At 39.5% G+C, this 20,548-nt stretch overlaps 2 protein-coding genes across 11 annotated transcripts in view; one reads left to right on the top strand and one right to left on the bottom strand.

Annotated features, from left to right (window-relative positions):
• Nucleotides 1-5,141: 5,141 nt before the first annotated feature.
• LOC5578089 (maltase A3) lies at nt 5,142-7,315 on the top strand. Its single transcript, XM_001656735.2, has 3 exons — nt 5,142-6,281; nt 6,352-6,947; nt 7,013-7,315. Exons 1-3 carry the CDS (start codon nt 5,196-5,198, stop codon nt 7,131-7,133), a joined length of 1,803 nt encoding a protein of 600 aa, XP_001656785.2. The 5' UTR covers nt 5,142-5,195; the 3' UTR covers nt 7,134-7,315.
• LOC5578088 (sphingomyelin phosphodiesterase) overlaps nt 7,175-20,548 on the bottom strand; it is a 51,829-nt gene continuing 38,455 nt past the window's right edge. For 4 of the 10 annotated variants that reach the window (XM_021855108.1, XM_021855115.1, XM_021855109.1 and 1 more), the window contains 6 exons: nt 10,664-10,848; nt 9,072-10,598; nt 8,904-9,013; nt 8,654-8,838; nt 8,412-8,594; nt 7,822-8,082 (listed from right to left, as the gene is read on the bottom strand). In XM_021855108.1, the coding sequence (XP_021710800.1) occupies nt 7,926-8,082; nt 8,412-8,594; nt 8,654-8,838; nt 8,904-9,013; nt 9,072-10,598; nt 10,664-10,727 (2,226 nt within the window). In that variant the 5' untranslated portion in view covers nt 10,728-10,848 and the 3' untranslated portion in view covers nt 7,822-7,925. Of the gene's footprint in view, nt 7,710-7,821; nt 8,250-8,411; nt 8,595-8,653; nt 8,839-8,903; nt 9,014-9,071; nt 10,599-10,663; nt 10,849-10,965; nt 11,147-11,304; nt 11,388-20,548 lie in introns of those variants that run through there. The other 6 variants (XM_021855114.1, XM_021855112.1, XM_021855113.1 and 3 more) reach the window with 6 other exon arrangements.

The raw sequence follows: 20,548 nt of genomic DNA, 5'->3' as shown, positions 1-20,548 counted from the left end.
AAATTCGAGCAGGTTGAGCTTTTTATGTTGAATACAGTCGGGACTCGTATAAACACTGCTCCCGCATTTGAGCAAGCTTTCAGTACACGCTTTAACAAATTTGGCGAGGCATAAACCAACAGACAAACATCGGATTCAAAACAGACAAAATCGTTGCCATGTCCAACATTTGTTTGGCTCTGAATAAATTTGCCATAGCGTACTAATAGCTAATGCGGAAGGATCAATAACTTTTTTCAGTTTTTTATTAGTATCATTCCAAACATTACATTCTTATATATAGGATTTTGTGTTGTTCATCCTAATTTGGTAAAACTAAAAAAGGCATTTATTAACATTTTGTTAACAACATATTACATTTCATTTGCCGAAGCAAATCTGAACTTTTACTGGTGAGGTTATCTCACCTGTTTATAAGAGAAAAAGAAAAACTAACTAAACCTAAAAATATACCGTAAAATGGGGTGTTAAGGACTCGTGGGGTGTAAGGGATTGAACTTCTCCATCAAGTTTGACAAGTCACAAACAAGTCGAAAGTCGATATAATATCAGTCATCTGCAAGCCCCAATTGTTCGGAGGATTGTGAGCTGCATTATGTGATAGGTGATGTCTTTTAAAATAAAGTATTGTGAAGTCTAAATGTTGAAAACGTTTCAAAACATTGTTGTTCGAATTTTATATGCATTTATACCTACAAAACTATGAAACAATATTAAGAAAAATATGTGAGTTACTTAGAAGAAAAGTATATTTAATTAAGATCACAACGCAGACAAAATCTTTTAAAATTTTTATCTAGATTTCGACATTTGGTAACTTTTTGGAAAAAGTCTCTTTTTGAAAATAAGTGGGTTATTAAGGGATTATCTTTTCAACTTTTTCCAGGGTACTGAACGCATTCTGTTTATGCTGTAATATATTCTAATATACTTTTGGTTTATTCCGTGCAGTGAAACTGCATTGTAAAAGTTAAGGGGTATAGTTTGTTTGTTATTGAATATTACCAAAATTGTCTAATCTCTAAAATCGGTAAAACTTGTAGGAAAATCTTGATAACAACGTAAATATGGGATTTTATTGATACTATTTTCAAAACTTATTCGATCACAATGCCAATTTTTTTTTTTTTGTAAAGTTGGAATGATTCTTTTATTTGAAAAAAGCCTTGAAGCCAATTATTCTTTATGAAGTGGTAAACAATAACAATATTACTGAGCACTTTTTGAGAAACTTGGCGACCTCGTCGGGCACTAAGTGCATACTGGAAACACTGGAACACTTCTCTTCAGTATGTTTTAGACTAGTGATTCCCAAAAAGGGCGAATTCGCCCCCTGGGGGCGATTTTCAGGCTCAAGGGGGCGAAAATTTGTAAAACAGAATTCGGGGTGCAAAAAATCCAGAAAGGGGGCGAAAAGGCTAACACGGGATCATTTGAAAATAATTACGCATAACCTTTGGATCTGAAAATTAATGAATTCCAAACTTGATCAATTCCAGGAATTTTTACCGTAGATCGATGTATATCTAATCGTGGTCATTTTAAAATTATGATGAACAACACTTGATAATTGTCAAACACAAAATGTTTGTGTTATGCATTCAGGTTTTTTAATATCATGTTAGTTTTTTAGAATGGTTGTTATTTGAGATTTTCACAAGGCTGGATGGTAAGTCACAGATAACATTTAATACACAACATATTTTAGATGTACAAAACATGTATCTGAGAAGTTTTAGAATTTTTTGCCAATATCGAATATTTCATACAATGATTTTTTTGTGTGAGAACTTTGAGGTTAGGAAGCTAATATTTCTTTTATTGGCATCCAGTTTTCACAGAAAATAATCTACAGTACCCATTTTGAAGTTTCGGTTGCACTCATTCTTATCATTTCTAATGGCACAAATCATTTTAGATACGATTTTGAAAAATTTAGCTGACAAAAATCGGGTTCCAACGACAAAACCGTTTGATGCCGAAGACGAATAACACTTGAATAACCACTTTAAAAAATTGAAGAAATATCAGAGATGGCGTCGGATTTAAACCGCCCTGAAGGTTTAAATATATTGCATCATTGAAAAATAAGTTGAAACCCATTCTGGATTTCCATATTTTTTTAAGTGTTTTTAGATTGGATAAAAAAAGCGTTCCCAGAAATATCGAACATTATTGCAAAGAAAGCTCTCAGTTAATAACTGTGGAAGTGCTCGTAAGAACACTAAGCTGAGAAGCAGGCTTTGTTCCAGTTGGGACGTTACGCCAGAAAGAAGAAGAAGCGCTATCAGGTCTGCAATGCGATCGATAGAAAAAATCTCAAAATAAATAGTTAAATAATTAAGTCCTATTACTTGATCTGCAGATATATTAATTGCATTCGAACCTAATCTTAAACTTCGTTAAGAAAGCTTTCGTTGAACTTGGAAAAGTCATGTTAGAAAATCGTTAAGAATTTAAGCGAAAGGATGGCACTCCTTTTGTTTATCCAAATCGTTTTTGAATCTTTCTTGATCTTCTTGTTTCTCGTAAAGTCAACAAAATCCCATAATATTTTGTTCCAGTAATGGATCTTTATCTTTATTAGGGAGATTTTCAGCCCTTGGCTGGTTCATCTAAAAGTAATGGATCATTGATTGTAACTCTTTTGGCACTCACCGCATAAAAAAGCGGCGCCACCATATATGGGATTTGACATTGTGACAGCATTCAAACACACAAGGTGACACAAGACTACGATGGCGCTATCTATGCTTTTCATAGCGGCCGTTTTGGGTATTTTAATGATCCATTTTACATATTAGAGTTTATTTCCAAATATTGTACTACATATTGCATTGATTCTAATTATTCGTGAAAGTTTAACTATAAATATTTTGTCGAGATTTGTGATGGGCCCTAAAATGTGGCCATGGCCCACTCGACCCCCCCCCCACCTGTCAATGCAGTCCTGCTTTTGAGTTTGGATCCAGGTTTCAACTGCTATATGTATGTTATGAGCTGTAAGAAAATTATACAGCTCGTCCTCTTTAAAATTCTAAGAACGAGAATTGCAATTTGAAAAAGTTAAATTATTATTTGGATCCATTAGAGAAACGTAATCCAATTACAATTTGTTTAGTAAAATTTACACCAAGCAGTCATGCAGTCATAGTGGTGGTTTTGAACATTGCATCAATCAATTGATTCAATTGTTCAGTTAGAAAATTAAAATCAGAGGGAGACATATTACTTGAAGTAGGTAGGTACATTGTTTGATGATTTTCCGTTAGGATTTTTGGTAGACGAAGAGGTGAAATAGAAGTTTCTTGCGGTGGCAGGGTTCTTCCATTTGATTTGAAACAATTTGAACCGCTACTCTTAGTATGAAAAGGGGAGCAGTTTGAATTACCTGTTACGGTATCGGCATCGGATTGTCCTTGGGTAAATCCATTCGAAGTTAAAAGAAACTTTGATTCCCCTAATGCAGTTCAAGATCTCCTGCCTAAACCCCCCAAATTCGGAACAACTTACAACGATAGGCGGCACTACAGTTAACTCTCCCTCACTCGATATTCTGTACCTCGATAACGAGTTAGAAAACCATATTAAAAGTTGGTTTTCATGGCTAACTCAATGGTTCCTTGGATGGCAGTTGCACTGGTTTTGTGTTCTGTAACTCGAGCGCTCCCTAACTCGATGGTCCCTTCAATATCGAGTAAGGGAGAGATGACTGTATTTGCATCCTCACTTGATTCAAAGATCCTGGGCTAGACTGCTTCGATTTGGTGTTCGGAAAATTTTTCTGGAGCATCGAGCTGATTGCTCATTTCGAAGCAATTATCAACATTACCCATTTCACCTTTAGAAGAAAGCGCGCATTCCAGAGAAACGACCTTTCTTCCATACTTGCTACGTTTAGTGAAAGTTTTAAGCCCCACTTTTTCGGAAGGATGTTGTGAATTCATTGATTCACCCTTCCTGTTGTTCGTTGTTGCAACCATGTTTAGTAGAGCGATGCAAATTTTAAAATTTTGGCTTCCTTATACTATACGATTATTATTATTGTAAATAGCATCCTCCCAGAGTTTGAAATGATTCGCAAAAAATTTGACTGTGCACACGCCTTTTGAAGTTTATATGGGTATTACTATGGGAAACGCAAACCTTTTGTGCTCAATCCTCTATCTCTACATCATAATATTTTATGGAAAAATAAACAAACTCTTCTCATGTGAAATCCTTTCAGCTACAACTTTGCCGAAGACCACATTTTGATTGGATGTCAGAATAAATTGTTATTCATCATCATAAAGTGGGTTTGCATCCAGCATGCTTCATCAACTGTTCGGCAGGGCAGGCAACAGTGGTGCTCCTGGCGGGAATAATAGATCAAAGTAAACCAGGCTACTATGTTCTACAGCAAAAAAGTGAAAGTATTTGAATGATCATCTCAGTATGATTCAGACTTTGTTATCAATAATTACAAATTATCCTTACGTCCTATCAAAATGTGGTCTTTGGCAAAGTTGTAACTGGAAATATTTCACATGAGAAGAAATACTTAATATTCACTTTTCCATAGATTATTATGGCAAGCAGTTAGTGAGTTGTACACAAAAAGTTTGCCTTTTCCATAGTAATTTCCATATAAACTTTAAATGGCGCGCACATAACCAAATTTCATCCAAATCACTTCAAATTTTGGGAGAATGATTTTCATCATAATTAACACCGTTTAGGCATAGGGGAACAAATCATCAAAACTTGCATCAGTCTAATATTTATTGAATAAACGAAAGAAGACGAGACCTTCTAAGAGATTTCTTCCCTAAGAGGTTTTGTCCTAGAAGGATTACCACCGCTAGTTTTCGCTAACGGGTCCAACGAAAAATGAAGTAACACTTTGTAAATGTTGAAGCATGTCACGAATTCATAAAACCAACAATTCTACTCTAATCTTCGTTCATTCACGGTAAATTTCCAACGTCGTCTTATAGAACACTTAATTCAAACAGATTACAAGCAGCTGACCATCTATCAGTTCCTGTAGTTCCTCATTCACACTTATAAAAGTTTAGCAAAGGTCTTATCGATATCGTCAAATATCTAATGCCCCCTCAAGTGGATTCTTATCGTACTACTCTGGTCAGCTATAAAATAAAAGCTTCCTCGTTGCACTCCGGCCGACAGTTTTCGTAATAACATACTTCGAAATGGTATTAACGCTGCGTGTGGTCCCAGGAATACTGCTACTAACCCTAGCAGTCGTATCGTGCGTAGATCTTAGAACCTTGGACTGGTGGGAAAAGGCGGGATTCTATCAAATCTATCCGCGTTCGTTCAAGGATAGCGACGGCGATGGGATCGGTGACCTGAACGGGATAACTTCTAAGTTGTCCTATCTGAAGGAGATTGGCGTTCGGGCGTTCTGGATGTCCCCGATTAACACGTCACCGATGGTTGATTTCGGTTACGACATCTCGGACTACCGTGAAATTCAACCGGAGTACGGAACAATGGCGGATTTCGAGAATCTGGTGAAGGAAGCGAAACGAGTGGGGTTGAAGGTGATTATGGACTTTGTACCGAATCACTCCAGTGATAAGCACGAGTGGTTCGTTAAATCGGAGGATCGTGTTTCGGGCTATGAAGATTACTATGTGTGGCATGATGGAGTGGAGAATCCTCAGGGTGGACGAAAGTTGCCTCCGTCGAATTGGTTGCAGGCGTTTAGGAAGAGCGCATGGCAATGGAGTGAGAAAAGGCAGCAATACTATCTGCATCAGTTTACGGTTGAGCAGCCGGATCTGAACTACCGAAATCCAACGGTGGTACAGGAGATGAAAGATGTATTGACTTTTTGGTTGGACAAAGGAGTGGATGGGTTTAGGGTTGACGCTGTGCCGTTTTTGTACGAGGTCCTGCCAACAAATGGCTCATTTCCAGATGAACCCCGCAGTGGATTAACGAATGATCCGGACGATTTCGACTTCTTGGAACACATATACACGCAGAACCAACCAGAGACTCTAGATATGGTGTATCAATGGAGAGAGTTGGTGGATAATTATCAGAAGGATCATGGCGGTGAGACGAGGGTTCTTATGACGGAAGGGTATACAAGCCTGCAAGAGCTAAGAAAGTACTACGTCAGTGCCGGAGGTCGTTTGGGGTCACACATGCCCTTCAATTTTGGGATGATCAATGATTTGAAGATTGACTCGAAGGCTGAGGACTTTGTGAATGTGGTTCAGTCGTGGATGGATATTGTTCCAGCGAGACATGCAGCGAACTGGGTGGTGAGTATTATCTGAGATGAAAAGTGACTATGTCAGCAACTAGTTCTGAACAGTGAATACGTTTGAACAGATGGGAAATCATGATCGCCCGAGAGTTGGCACGCGATTTGGTAAGGAGCGCATCGACGCTATGAATATGATCATTCTGAGTCTCCCGGGAGCTACGGTAACGTACCAGGGCGAAGAAATCGGCATGACCGATGTGCAGATTTCTTGGGAAGAAACAAAAGATCCTGCGGCCTGTAACGCTGGAGAAAGTTTGTATGCAGAGAAGTCAAGGGACCCGTGTCGAACGCCGTTCCAGTGGGATGATTCGACGTTGGCTGGGTTTACCAATGGAAGTACAACGTGGCTGCCTGTGGGACCGGACTATCGTTCAGTCAACGTTAAGATTGAAAATGGTTTGGAGAAGAGTCATCTGAAAGTGTACAAAGCAATGATGCGGCTGCGGGAGAGTAAAACGTTTCAACATGGATCGGTCAAGGCCAGAGCAGTGAAAGAAAATGTGTTTGCAATCGTGCGAGAACTGCAAAACTACAATACGTACATTACGTTGGTGAACCTGGGCAGCTCGATCGAGGTGATCGACGGAATTGCGCTAGCCAGTCATTTGCCGTCCAAGTTGAGTTTCGAAGTAGTGGGTGTCAATTCACATCATATCCGTGGGTAAGTTGACAAATAATATAACATTGATGAGGTGTATTCTTATGCACGCAATGCCTCTATTTCAGGGGAGCTGTTGCAACAAATGACATCCTGTTGCTTCCACACGAATCATTTGTACTGGTCGCAAGAGTGTCACCGGTAGATCGTCTACAAGAATCAATTTGTGAAACGTGGCTGGAGCAGTAATCGAGGGTTGGACTTCGGGCAAATACATTTTACACTAATCGTCACATTTATAATATAAATAATTTATTTTGGTAAAATGTAGATGATTTATGTACAATCATACTGGATAGATGCATTGCTTGAGTTGACTTGTATTGTCGTACGTTTAAAACACTGGTTCCAAGGGATTTGTTCAACAGTAACTGTCGTTCGGTTTTCATTACGCTTATCACAATCCTTGTATATATGTAGTCTGACTCCCTTCCGAAGTTTACGTTCGAGACTCGATGAACACTTTTGTTTTCTTTCTATCAATGGCATGCTGTATTGTTGTTATTATCGATTCTCTGTTTGTTTTCTCGTCGCGTTGATTTTCGATCGCAAGGTCGAATGTTGATTGCGTCAAGATTCTATTGTGAGAGGTGCACAATCACTTCTTGGTCTAATATCAATAAGGAGGTAATGCTGGCGTCTTCCTATCGGTTTAGTAGTTGTCGATAATCGGTTTGTGGGTGTGCTGCTATTCTCCGAAATGTAGTATTGGATCATCGCTTGCGCCAGAAGATCCTCGTCAAGCCCGAAAGGGCATAGGATAATCTACAATATAAGATCGTTAGTTCATGTCTGGTTTGATGGCTTGGAAACTGCCATATTTACCACGCCCTTGCTTAATTGGCCATAACCTAGCAGATACAGACTAAAGGCTTGCTTGAGACAGTTTGAGGTTAGATATTTTATTGACATTTAGCAGTTTCTGTATTTACATTACAAATAAGCTTAAACATATTCAATTTGAGTTAATGACGGTCATGTTCACCCTTTGGCCAATTGAACGCTCGGATTGGATAGGTTATCTTCCAATGCTTTTGCAACCAGTTGCTGGTGGTAAGCGGAGTCGGCATCAACCTTCCCATTATCACCTTGACGATCGCGATCATCGCTGTTGTTATCATTGCGGTCGTGACTTCCGCTGTAAATATCAAACCATCACCATGAATTTAGATCGTTTTCCAAAACCAAAAGCCAATTTGATAACACAAAATACGTTTGAAATGGAGACAGGAGATATTTACACATGTGATTAGGCGCGACTATGTCTAGCGTTAAGTGAAACTTCCAACCGCCACCAATTGTAAGCTGAAATTATGAATTGGTATGGGTGTGTGATTGATCATGTACAAATTTAGCGGTTAAATTTGCGTTAGTATGCACGTGAGTGTATGCGTGAGATGTAAGAAAAAGAAAATCTTCGTTGCGAAACATAATTCTTTCTAGAATAAATTTTTATATGCTACGTACGAAGAGGAAATCGAACTGAGCAGCCAGTCTTTCCAGCCTTTGTTGTTTTCATCAATCTTAGCCTCCACACCTTCACAGAAGTACTTGCGATCGTGACTGCGCCCGCTCTTGGCGTCGCACAATATCCGCTTGCGGCATTCGAAGTCACACTCCGGCCGAACGGGCGAGTTTTTCCAGTAGTGTCTGCAAATACGCATGGTTGTTTGAGTGAATTCGCAGAAGATTAGTGAGAGTCTACTTACTTGTAATAAAGATCGAATAGTTCTTTGTTATCAGTCATGTTGTTGATCAATATGTCCCAATCAACGGGCCGCAGACTACGCATGGTGTACGCTGCCCGCGTAGAATACAGTTTGTACCAAATAGGATAGTCGTACAGGTTGGCTTCCTTGAGGTTCATAATCCACGATTCGTGGTCTACCACTAGCTGTAAGAAATGGATATAATTTACGTAACATTTTTTCCTTTTGGTGTGTAAAACGATAGTCTTACCCGTGTGGTATGATCGTGATCCCCATCGATGTAATAGATTCGATAGCCAGGGTTCAGATCGTAGTAGGGGGTCACTGAAGGTCCAATGTACGCTATGCTTGTGGCTCGACCTGTAAATTCGAAACAATAAATTCACTCCTTTCAACCACCGTCTGTGCATATACTTACTTAAGTCGTGTGGATCGTAGAACACCTCGAACTCGTCGAAGTGTGTATGACCGAAGAATTGCGCCACGATCGTGTTCTCGTATCGGGACACTATCTTGTAGTAGTTCCTACTCCAAACTTTCAAACAATCCGAATGACCCGGTGGAATGTGTCCAATCACGTGAACCTTTTCGTTGGCAAACTCCGCACTCTGCAGTTCGTAGATGAACCACGATAACTCGGTGGCGGGATCTGTCGAGTTGAGCAACAGCCACCAGTTCTTGTTGTTGCAGTAGTTCATGTTCATCGAGATGATTCGATAACCGGGGCGAACTAGTACGGAGTAGAAGGCACCCCGACGAACCGTGTGCGAAACGCTAGCCGGTAGCCACCGTCGCCACTGAATATCCAGTTCGTCGTATAGCCAGGAGATCGAGCTGTCCACCTGTTGAACGTACGGCGGAGGAAAACTGTTGACCGGGGCACTTTCGTGGTTACCTAGTGCGGGGAAAATCGGAATTCCGGGGAATTTCTCTGACATCTGCTTGACTGTTTCTTTGAGCACCTTCAAGTTTTCCTCCTTGGTCTGGTTCCAGACGTCATGTGGCGGTAGATCACCGGTCCAGATGATGAAATCGATATCCGAATGGGTTTCGGCAATGTGACTCAACATGTGATCGACAGTCCGTTGAGGTGTGTCGCACTTCCGGTAGTCACCCCACTTTCCAGCAGCCCCATTTGGAGTGGTAGGACGACCGTTTGTCAGTCGGCAGCACAGTGGTTCATTGCAGTCTGCGTTGGAGCCCTCGGCGTAGTACGGATCAAAGTGGGTATCCGAGAGGTGCAGAACTTTGAACACTGGAGCGCCTTCTTGCGGTAGTGGTACTTCACGAATTTCTGGTTTGGGAACAGGTGGAAAGTCTACTTCCCATTCGTGGTATGGATTGTAGATATCTTCACAAGCGTCTCCTATGATGAAACTACAGATTTCATCCGGGCCAATGGTGACACGCTTCAGAACGTAGATGACTTCGACGCCAAACAGTTGACTAACACCTTCGCATACCCGAGGAGACTGGATTTTGAGGTTCACGCAGTACTGGTAGATGGTTTTGATGATCTCTTCTTTGCTCTTGCCAGTGCGGATGTAGTGCTGTAGTAGTCCAGCGCCAGCTTTGCAAGCTGTACAAGACACCTGGGACATAACACTGGTCTCCAGCTCGAAGGCCACCTGTTGTAGGTTGAAGTACTTGATCGTTTTAGTGAGGAGTGGTGGTAGATGCGATTCTTCTTTATTGTAGGAGAACAGCGTTCGAGCGGTGGCATTCTCCTTAATTTCCATAAGTCGTTTCAGAACCTTATCATCGTGGTTTTCAGAATCTATCACGTGGTAGCTGGTGGGAGGTAACCGATGCGTGTTGTGTTGATTTTCGAGCAGTGGATGTACGCTTCGTGGTACGGTTTGAATGTTCCAATCATCGTCCGGCTGGTGCCATTCGACTTGTGCTTTCCGTTGACCACTGGATGCAGTGAACACAAATGGATGAGCTATAATTAAACAGATTGAATGTTATAAGTCAGATAAAGGATACGAATAAAGGTTAATATCTTACATTGAGAGAGTCGAAAGAGTTCCAGCAGAAACACCAGAAAGATCGGGAAGTAGTACTGACTCATGGTGTCTCCGAATCGGTTGGAAGCATGTGTAGCGAAACAGGACGACCTCGAGTGTGTGCTGGTACTTGATTGATGGGCGTTCGACGGCTGCTGCGACACCAACCCCGTCCACAGCTAGAGTCTGGAATAAAGAAAACAGGAAACTTACTTCAGTTACCCATCATCATATGTGCGCGCATGTTGTGTGAGTGAGCAGAGCTCAGAGGCTCGGTAAGCTTGAAAGTGAAACCCAACAAACTTGATCGCTAAAAATGGAGAAAGATGATGATCATCGTCACAAATCAGGAAGCGCAAGAATACCGTAACAGAGCCACAGTCTGATTATGCCCTTGTTGAATCAAACCAGCTCTATCAGATTGATCACTATCTACGGAATGTGATGCATCAGCAGCGAGAGTTCCGAAGAAAGTGGCAAAATCGCGGAAGTCAGCTTGCTCCTATTAATCGATCAAACAATCATTGTCGCTGAATGTCAACTCGGGGGAACGTGCCGGGGAATAATTGCGAAGGTTTACGAGAAACGGGAAAAGTGGTTTTCCACTAAACTGATAGCAGACGAGATAAATGTAGGGTTGACCTTAATGTGCCTTAACCGGTCTCGCCAGTTGATGGGACGGTTTCTTGCACACCTCTCTGTTCGCTTGAAAGTGCTTAGCCAATTGAGCCGCCACGCGCTCGCCGATTTTAGATCGTTTCGATTTCTTAGCTTGTGACATTTTTTTTTCGCTACATCGGAGCTTGCATAATGTTTTCGAAGTGTGTCATTCAAGGCAGATTTGGATGTAACTGATAAACGGACTGTGCCACAGACAAATGGACTTAGAACATTCCTACATGGTTATTATTCATTCTACTTGCAGAAAAAGATGGCGTCAGCAATTACATATGATTGATACCAGTGAATATGAGGCAAAAGCAAATAGTTTTCAATCCGTTTCCTATGCATCAGGTGAGTAACTATAAACAAGCATATAGAGAAAAGACGTCATTATTTATTGCACTCCCAGTGAGAGATTGTGAACAATTCCATTGTCAACCGAGTGCCGGTCAAGTCGCGTGTTGTCGTCATGCTGATAGTTGCTTTGTTAGCTGTCGAGGAGGCCAGCCCAACTGTGACAACAATTTCATTGAGCTTTGCTAAGATTTTACAAAACAAAACCGTTGAATTCTTGGCAATTATCTCGGGAAGCACGCGCGTAATGACTAATTGGACTTAAGATGTACTCTAGGGTGCGGCTTATTTTTCAAAAGTAAGTGGCCAATCCAACACCCGCTGCACACTCATCGTTTTTGTTAGTGTTTGACGTTTACACACTACCGCCACATGTAGTGCCATCGACCAAACATAGTGATTTTAGCATTGGGCATAAATATTCTCGTGACTATGATGTTGATCGCATTTTATTCTATATGTTTGTGGTTTAACTTTTACTTTTATGATGGTCACTTTTTACGACTTAAAAACTCATCTTCAACTCGCTTGCGCCACCTCTTAATGTTTTTGTCTATCTATTTTTATTATCAAAGTATTATTCTTCGAGCCATTTAGTGGCATACCTATAATTAAAATAAAACCCAAATTTAATACAATACCATTTAAATCCGCTAGAGTTTGGATCCTTTGACAGATTCGCATATTTTGACCTCAACTGTAAGGCCGTCTTCAGTGTCGTGTTCTACTCGAGTCTAGTACACGACCCTGACGACGGCCTTACATTTGAGGTCGAAATACGAGTATCTGTCAAAGGATTCAAACTCTAGCGGAATTAAATGGTATAGTGCCAAATTCAGTCTTTCGTTAATTTAAAACTTTAAAACTTCACTAAGTATGTGATTTGAACTCCGAAGCATACGATATTTGGGTTTTGAGATCTTTCGAGATTTAAGCCGCACCCTAATGTGCATGGATAATGAAATCTCCATTATATTGCATAACGAGGTGGTTTTGGTTTGAAAGTAGTTCAATTAACTCTTATTACTCACTAACCTAACTTTAATTTAAATGTTTAGGCAGTTATTCAATCAACGCTATCTGGAAGCATAACATCTCGATCCTATGTTTGTCACCATTTTTTTTCGCACGAAAAACCTGTCCACAGCCAAGTGGGTCAACGAGACCCAGATCGATGGCGACGATCGCCTTTTTTTTGAACGGCCGGTGGGACAGACGAAGGAGGGTCAACATCAACAATTTCCTCTCTCATTTTAGTGACTCGAAGGGAAGAAAGATAAGTATACTTTCCAGCCTGCGCGATGTGCTCGGAAGGTGATCGCGTCATTAGCAATCATTAGTGACATATATTGTTGCGGTGGAATGCTTGATCAGCGGAGGCTCGTATGGGAAATGGCATAGATTTTTTTTTCTCATGACGGGATGCTCGGCGAGAAAGCGAAATTACTAGGCATTGTGACTTCCGTCCTTTTCTACAGTCATGTTGAATGAGCATTCAGGTTCTTGAAGTCCAGCATATAATACGGTCCTTGGTTAATATTAAATGTATGTTTTAATTATTTATTCCAATCTTTAAATTTTTACTATGATGGTTCAGATAACACTACGGCACACGGTTTTGTCTCAAGAACCAAAATACCACTCTTTACCTAATTTAGGATTGCTAATTTATTGACGCTTTCGAAAAAATATCATAGCATGTCTATTTTTTGAGATATTGGCTGTTGAAAATGCAGATTTTTTTTTATTTTTATTAATTTTCTTGAAGCTTGCCACATTGTTTTCATTATTCTGTTGTTAGTTTACTGTAAAAATCTTGGCCCGTACGAAGTTTATATATATGATTTTAATTACCAGAAGTTAGCTTTGAACCCTCAGAAGCGCAAGTTGGGATCAATGGGTCTAAGTGACAAACACCTTCTTTTGAGCAAAAAGAGTTTTAACTTTTTCAGCAATATTTTACTCCGTACAAATTGTGTGAGAGCTAAAACAACGAGCCAATCTTCTCCAAAATATGATATTTTTAGATTGAAAATACAATTGGAAAGCTTGAAAACAGTTCAATATTACAGTGCACCAAACTTAAAATCGACCAGAATGTCACTTTCATTTACTTTAGACCCCTCAGTAGCAAATTAATATAACTTATTTAAAATATATCAAACTAATGTTGGATTTCCTTGCTTTTTGATGTTTTATTTTTGCCTTAAAATTCTAGAAATGTGTTCACCGCAGTGGTCCAACACTATTTTTTCATTTCCATATTTATGTAAAAGAGTACTAAACAAACCCAGAAATCAACAAAAACTGAAACTGTCAGATACAAAACAATAGGTCAAATGTGCTGCACACTATAGAACAGCCTAAGAATCATTTAGATTTGAAACCAAAAAAATATCCTCAAATTTTAAATTAGAATCCTCAAGTTAACCAATCTTTGGATGTCATTCAAAAACATGGCACCATTTTATCCGTTTCTATAATAATTCTCAAGTATTTAATAATGCTTAATTAAGAAGTATTTTGTGCTCCCCCCCCGTAAATACGGCCCTGGAACCACCAATCAAATATAGAAGGGTGCATATCAGACGTTCACCCCACTGAAATGTATAAGGATATGACAATTATGAGTGCCAAAAATTTTTGGGGGGAAGTGGGCTATTCGGGGAAATGAGATATTCGGGGAACTGACATTCGGGGAAAAGACATTCGGAGAATCGACATTCGGGAAAAAGTAGCACAACCAGGTAATCATATGCATTTCTGCACAAAAATCATGCTCGCTATTTCACTCTACCATGAAAATAGTAAACAACAAGGCCAGTAAATGTCAAAATTTCATACATAATCAAAACAGTGCAGTCCCATATTGTAAGTTAGATGAAGTTGTAATATGTATGCAAACTAATAAAAGAGGGGTGCTGACGTGGTAGCAATATCAGTCAATAGCCTGCGTTTGAAACGGCAGCCTTGTTGCGTTGTGTAGTTTTCAGTGAATCAATTGACACCCAACACGCAGCAACAAAGACATTGTTATCTCCTATTCTTGTTGCAACCAATTTATTCCGCAACATCAGTTTATCACCAATTTTGAGCAGAGTACTGTAGTAAATAGCCTAACGGTATACGAAGAACGCGAAAAACTGAGCAAACCAAGCAAACACTGTTGAATCAGGAGAAACACAGAATGTAAATAAAAGCGTGTATTGCTGTTTGCATTTGAGCTGCACAACTTGACTAAACATGCTCCAAATGCGATACCACAAAACAATCAAAGAACACCTAGCAACGATATTCTAAATCACCGCCGACCTAGCAAGCAAAATGTATCTTTGACATCGCATTTCTTGTGGAAAATCTTACCGCGTTTGGTGTTCCCGCATTTGATATTTGCATTTCAAATGCACACATCAATATAACGGAATTGGATTTGACAGAAAGTATATAGAAGAATAACACTGCACAGTGAAATGTGCGAAAAGACGTTTAAAATTACCCAGTCGGTAAAGCAGGTATACGACAAGTACGACAATGATCGATCACCACGGGCGCAGCGATTTTCTGGGATTCGCATTGCAATTTTCGAGAACTTTCTCCGTTTTGGTAAACATTGACACATTATCGAACAGCATCCCTAAAACAAATTGGGTATTGTGTTTAAAATAACTGATGAATCGCAAACAATGTTTCGCCCTGTGATTGTCATGACAATTTTGCTTTTTATTGTAGGGGAATTGAGGATAAAATGAACACCCTAAGCAATTTTCATGTTTTCTTGCTTATGAACGTGTCAGATTCTTTCAAAATTGCTCACAATTGAAGAAGAATGTTTATGCAATGAAACAAGTTGAAATATTGTGATGGAAATAGAATTTTATCTGCATTATTGTAATTTCGAAAACTTATTTCCACAGAGTCAATGTTACAAACATGTGGGTAAAATGAACATGTAACGGGGGTAAAATGGACATACACTTAGGGGTAGAATGAACATATAAAGGAGGTAAAATAACCAGATGCTGAGGGGTAAAATGAACCAATCAAATTGAATGGGTTATGGTATGATTCTCGGAATTTGGTACATGATCAATGCAGATCTCACAGACATTCCAGAATCTATGGAACGTTTAGCCTCGGCCTTTCAGATGGCTATCCATGTCTGTTTTTTTTCTCCAGTAAACTCTAAACATCAGAAATAAAATCCGGTAGTATTCGCCCTGCCCCGGTGTTTATATTACCCCCATCTCGAATGGAATGGTTCATTTTGCCCCCAAGGAATAGACATCTTTAAATCATTTGTTTTGAACATTTAGAAGATAAAAATATTTTCAATTTCCGTCTACTTATTATAAATACTTGAAAGATATGGTATAGTGAGTAGTGTTTGATCCTTCCACCTGGTTGCTTGCTCCTGCGGGGGCGGGCGAAGAGGGTAGGATCGAACATGCCGCGCGTCGTTCGCGTAGGGAAATGAAAAAGCGCCGCGGATCGTTAGTAGTGTTTGATCTATTGATCGCTTCGCTTGCTCTTGCGGGGCGAGTGATGAACACTTGTTTGACGTACATGCGAATATCGAATAATATCGCGAATCCGGTTAGGCATGATTATATCATGGATCGCATCCCCAAACATTGGTGACTCCCAGATCTCTACCTTATCCCACTAACCCTTTCCATGACAACCGTGAAGATGCAGAAGATTCTTCGGTCTCTAAAACCAATAGTTGTCTAACTAACATTCCTTCCCTTCCCCGATGACCGTAAGGACGTGACCAGCGCCGTTATTGACTTTTAAATTTTGAGCTCTTGATTTGTGCACATTACAGAATGGTAAGCTAATCCCAAGCCCCATTCATTAAATCTCAATGCAACTTCGATTGTTCTGGTCAATCACGGAGTAGCAACTACGAATTGTACGGTCATCTATGCTTATGCTTATGCTTATACTTGAAAGATATGGTATAGTACGCAGCTCACAGTCAATTTTTTATGGTTTCAGTCACAAAAACCATAAATTCCACGAGTGAAAACTTACATCATATGAGAAAACGGAGAGGCATACTTTGCATTTGTTTACTTTTCCAGCTTTTGACAGTTCTAGATCGTCCTAAAGTTGGATTAAGGATAGTGCTATGTTTTGCATAGATTTACGACATAATTACCGTAAAACACAAACCTGTTCATTTCAACAGGGGGGGGGGGGGGGTTCATTTAACCCACAGTTCCCCTATCCCTCAAAAGTTGAGATAAACAGTTGTGAGCAAGCTTGCTTTGTTGATTGTTTTTCGTCTATTTTGATGACAATTGATTCACTGGCAGTTTTGTTTCCAACAGGTTATGGGCCCAGGAATGCCTGGAGGACGCTGAGGTGACTCCAATAAGGGATCAGGACAACTGGATGAGGAGATAAAATCTCGCTGAGGAGGTAGAGCCTGGATGGGAGGTAAACTCTGAACGGGAGGTAGCTTGGACGAGGTGTCCTAGAGTCAGAGGGCAAGATGCTGAGAACAAGGTTGGTGCAGACGCTGGCTGATCGAAGGACGAGTTTGGAAGAGCCGGAGGAACTCGGTAGCAACAAGGAGCTTGGATTATGGTGTAGTTGACCAAGACAATCATGGTGCAGCTGACCTAGGAGGAGTTCAGCAGCTTGGAGGAGCTTGATGTCAGAAGGAGCTTGATGTCAGAAGGAGCTTAGAGGACAGGAAGAGCTTGGTGGCAGTATGCGATTTGGAGGTTGTGTAATGAGGAGGAGTGTTGAAGAGCAGGTACATCACACACCCTGTAGTGAAGATGTCTGAAGGTAAACTTATTGTAAGTTAGATAAGCGAATGAAAATATAATATATACCCAAACATTGAATAAAAGAGAACTGCTGACGTGGTAGCAATATCAGTCAGTAGCCTGCGATTGGAATGACAGCCTGGTTGTTTTTGTGTAGTTAGTTATTTCAACAGTATCTGTCACAATTGTTAGAAGGAAGTACAACGTGAGTATGAGCCTCTGTACGTGCCATAAATACTTTTGTTCTTTTGACTTTTACTGTGCGCCGTGTGTTGGTACTGTCTCCTCTCTCTCTCACGGGAAACTTGAAAACAGGGTGCACAGTAAAAGTCAAACGTTTTATAGCATGCATAGGCTCAGGGTTTCTACTATTTGATAGAAAACATGTTTGTCCATGGGATAATGATAATAATGTACTTCATAGCTAAAATGCTACCTTCCTTAGACGGCGCGTTTTGCCTCCAATTACCCTATCTTACGATTAACTTTATTTCGGGCAAATATATGACCAAAATTTAGTGTGTATTTTTATGCAAGCATAATTTTACGATGAACCAATGGTGTTTTGGGCTCAAAAATATTGATATTTTGTATTTTAGTCAGCGAAGTTTCGCGCCTCACTTTACTCAAACTTTTCGAAACTGCTATAACTAAAAATGGGTAAACATTTCGACACAAGTTTGTTAGGCAACATTGTAGACAATACGTTGAAGGTACACTGTACGGTATTCATTTCTTTTAAGAGTTATACTGCTCATAACTGCATATTTGTCACATTCGACATTTTTGTCAATATCGAGTTAATACCGTAGAGAGTCATCAAATTATAAATACTTTCGATAAACTTACTAAAATCTGTGAGATTGTTCTAGAAAATTCGAAAACAATACCAAGTTGTTTTGTCACACTGGTAATTGTAATCGCATAACAGACACATTGAAGTTATAAATGAGTCTCGTAATTAAGTAGCAATGAAATTTTTTATCAGAATTATTTTCTGACTATTCGACTAGTATGCAAGATTAGCTGTACAAAATTTCAGCCTTATAGAAGCATTTTTGAGTTCTTGGTAATTTTTAGAAATTGTAGTTTCTTCCCATACTGCCATATATATACACTTGGAAGTCCATTTACTCAATACCCACTTTTGTCGAATGTTACAAATATGCAGTTATGGGCAGTATAGTTTATCTATAAATATTGATTATACCACTCAGGTCGAACTTTTGCCCCACCTTACTCTAATGGTCAACTACCATGAAATTGTATTTGATACAACTAGATATAGATTCTGAACCCTACCATAGACATGGCAGTTTCGGTGAAATAAGGTTTAATATATAGGAATACATTTAAGAATAAAAAAGGGAGCTTAAATCCAATTGTGATGTACCTTGAGCGTTAATGGGTGAATTTAATGTTGAATTATCAGTAGAGGGGGTATGAATCAAGCTGTTAGCTTCATACAAGCATCATATAGAAAAAAAATAATCAGTAGTTCAAAACCAACATTTTAAATGGCAAATGCATGAATATTTTCAAAATATGAAGGAACTATGTACACTAGGGCGATTCAAGTTTTAAAAATGTTTGAAAATCCAATCTCCCATATTTTTTATACCATCCTTACCATAAAAATGATGGTCTGTGAAATTTTCAGCTTTCTAGGTGGTGATTTATAGGTGACCCAAAGACGATATAGGTTTTTATGGGAATTACTATGGAGAAATTTTATAAAATGTTCCAAACACGTTAGTGCTGTAATGTACGTACAAGCTTATCACCCCATAGTGATAACTTATTTTACAAACCAACATGAAGGATGTTGCTGAAGAAATAAATCCTCTTTGAACTACCATTTTCTAACCGATTTTAATAATTCATACCTTTTTCAAATGCAAATAATGGCGCGTACATGATTGGTTTGGGATTTCACAAATTGTTCATGTTTTAAGTAAGTTCAGGTGAACCCAAACTTTTGCACGATACACCATACTGAGGGATGAACCCAAACTTTTGCACGATGACTTGAATGACTGATTTATCAATTTTGAATAGCTTTCAGATTTTATCGCAAAAATCGTAAGTGTTCTGCAAAGAATATAAGATTACGATTCTAATGACACTTTGATTTAAAATTTTGGTCGATCCAATGCTGAAGAAATTAGATATGATTTTTCAGTGTGTTCATCACAGAGATATGGTCTGAACATTTTTGTATGTTTTTATGCGAGGGTGAACCCAAACTTATGCACGGGAGTGTACATGTTACCATTTAGTCTGTCTCCTTGACGGATAATCTGTCCATCTATTATCTGTCTGGATTTTTTTCCATCTGTCTTTTTGGTTTTTGTCTCTCCGTCCTTTTCTCTACGCTACAACGCTGATTGACATGCAATTTTTAAAACTGCGTCTCGAAAAGGAGTCACTATCCAAGGTATCCACCCATCTTATCAACGTTTCTTCGTGACTTTACATCAGGGCTAAACGTCGCCAGCGTCGTCGCAAGACATTATTACATCGAAAAGTAAAAACCGCTTGCAACATCGATTATTCATACTTTTACTTCTCATTTCCCTTGGCCACAGGCCGCGGTGAGTGTTCGCCAACACACACCAGTTAGTTTCGCTCGTGTGAAATTTATGCGCAGCACGCTTCGATGCGCCAAGAGTTCCACGTCGCGACGCCTCGCCACCACCGCCCGGTGCAGTTTAGTACCGTAAGCCGGGGGCAAATTGATCTTTGTTTTACAACTTTTTGTCGAATTTTTCCTAAGTAATTAACCTTCGGGCTGTCGCGCTGTTGTACTTTGTACAACAGTTGTGATTTATATGCTATCATTTTGCAACAAAGATATCTATCTACACCAAACCAAAATGTATTCCTCAAGAATCTTCTTAAGAACAATTCTCGACCGTTTTTATTTACAGTATGGCCGTTCATAATACGGTAAAATCAACAAATGTACATGGAAGACGCATAATAATGAACGCACTATATACGGTTCAAGGAAACCACAGTTTCACATTGTTATATCTCAAAATCCAGATAATATAGAAACTTGGGGTCTTTAGTAAAGTTGTTCTGAA

Source organism: Aedes aegypti, chromosome 3 (genome assembly GCF_002204515.2).
Source record: "Aedes aegypti strain LVP_AGWG chromosome 3, AaegL5.0 Primary Assembly, whole genome shotgun sequence".
Lineage (NCBI taxonomy): Eukaryota > Metazoa > Arthropoda > Insecta > Diptera > Culicidae > Aedes > Aedes aegypti.
This window is presented reverse-complemented; position numbering and strand designations above follow the sequence as displayed.

Coding starts and splice junctions, on each gene's coding strand:
- LOC5578089 (XM_001656735.2), top strand. CDS start 5,196: ATGGTATTAACGCTGCGTGTGGTCCCAGGAATACTGCTACTAACCCTA. Junction 6,282..6,351: donor GACATGCAGCGAACTGGGTG/GTGAGTATTATC, acceptor ACGTTTGAACAG/ATGGGAAATCATGATCGCCC. Junction 6,948..7,012: donor AATTCACATCATATCCGTGG/GTAAGTTGACAA, acceptor CCTCTATTTCAG/GGGAGCTGTTGCAACAAATG.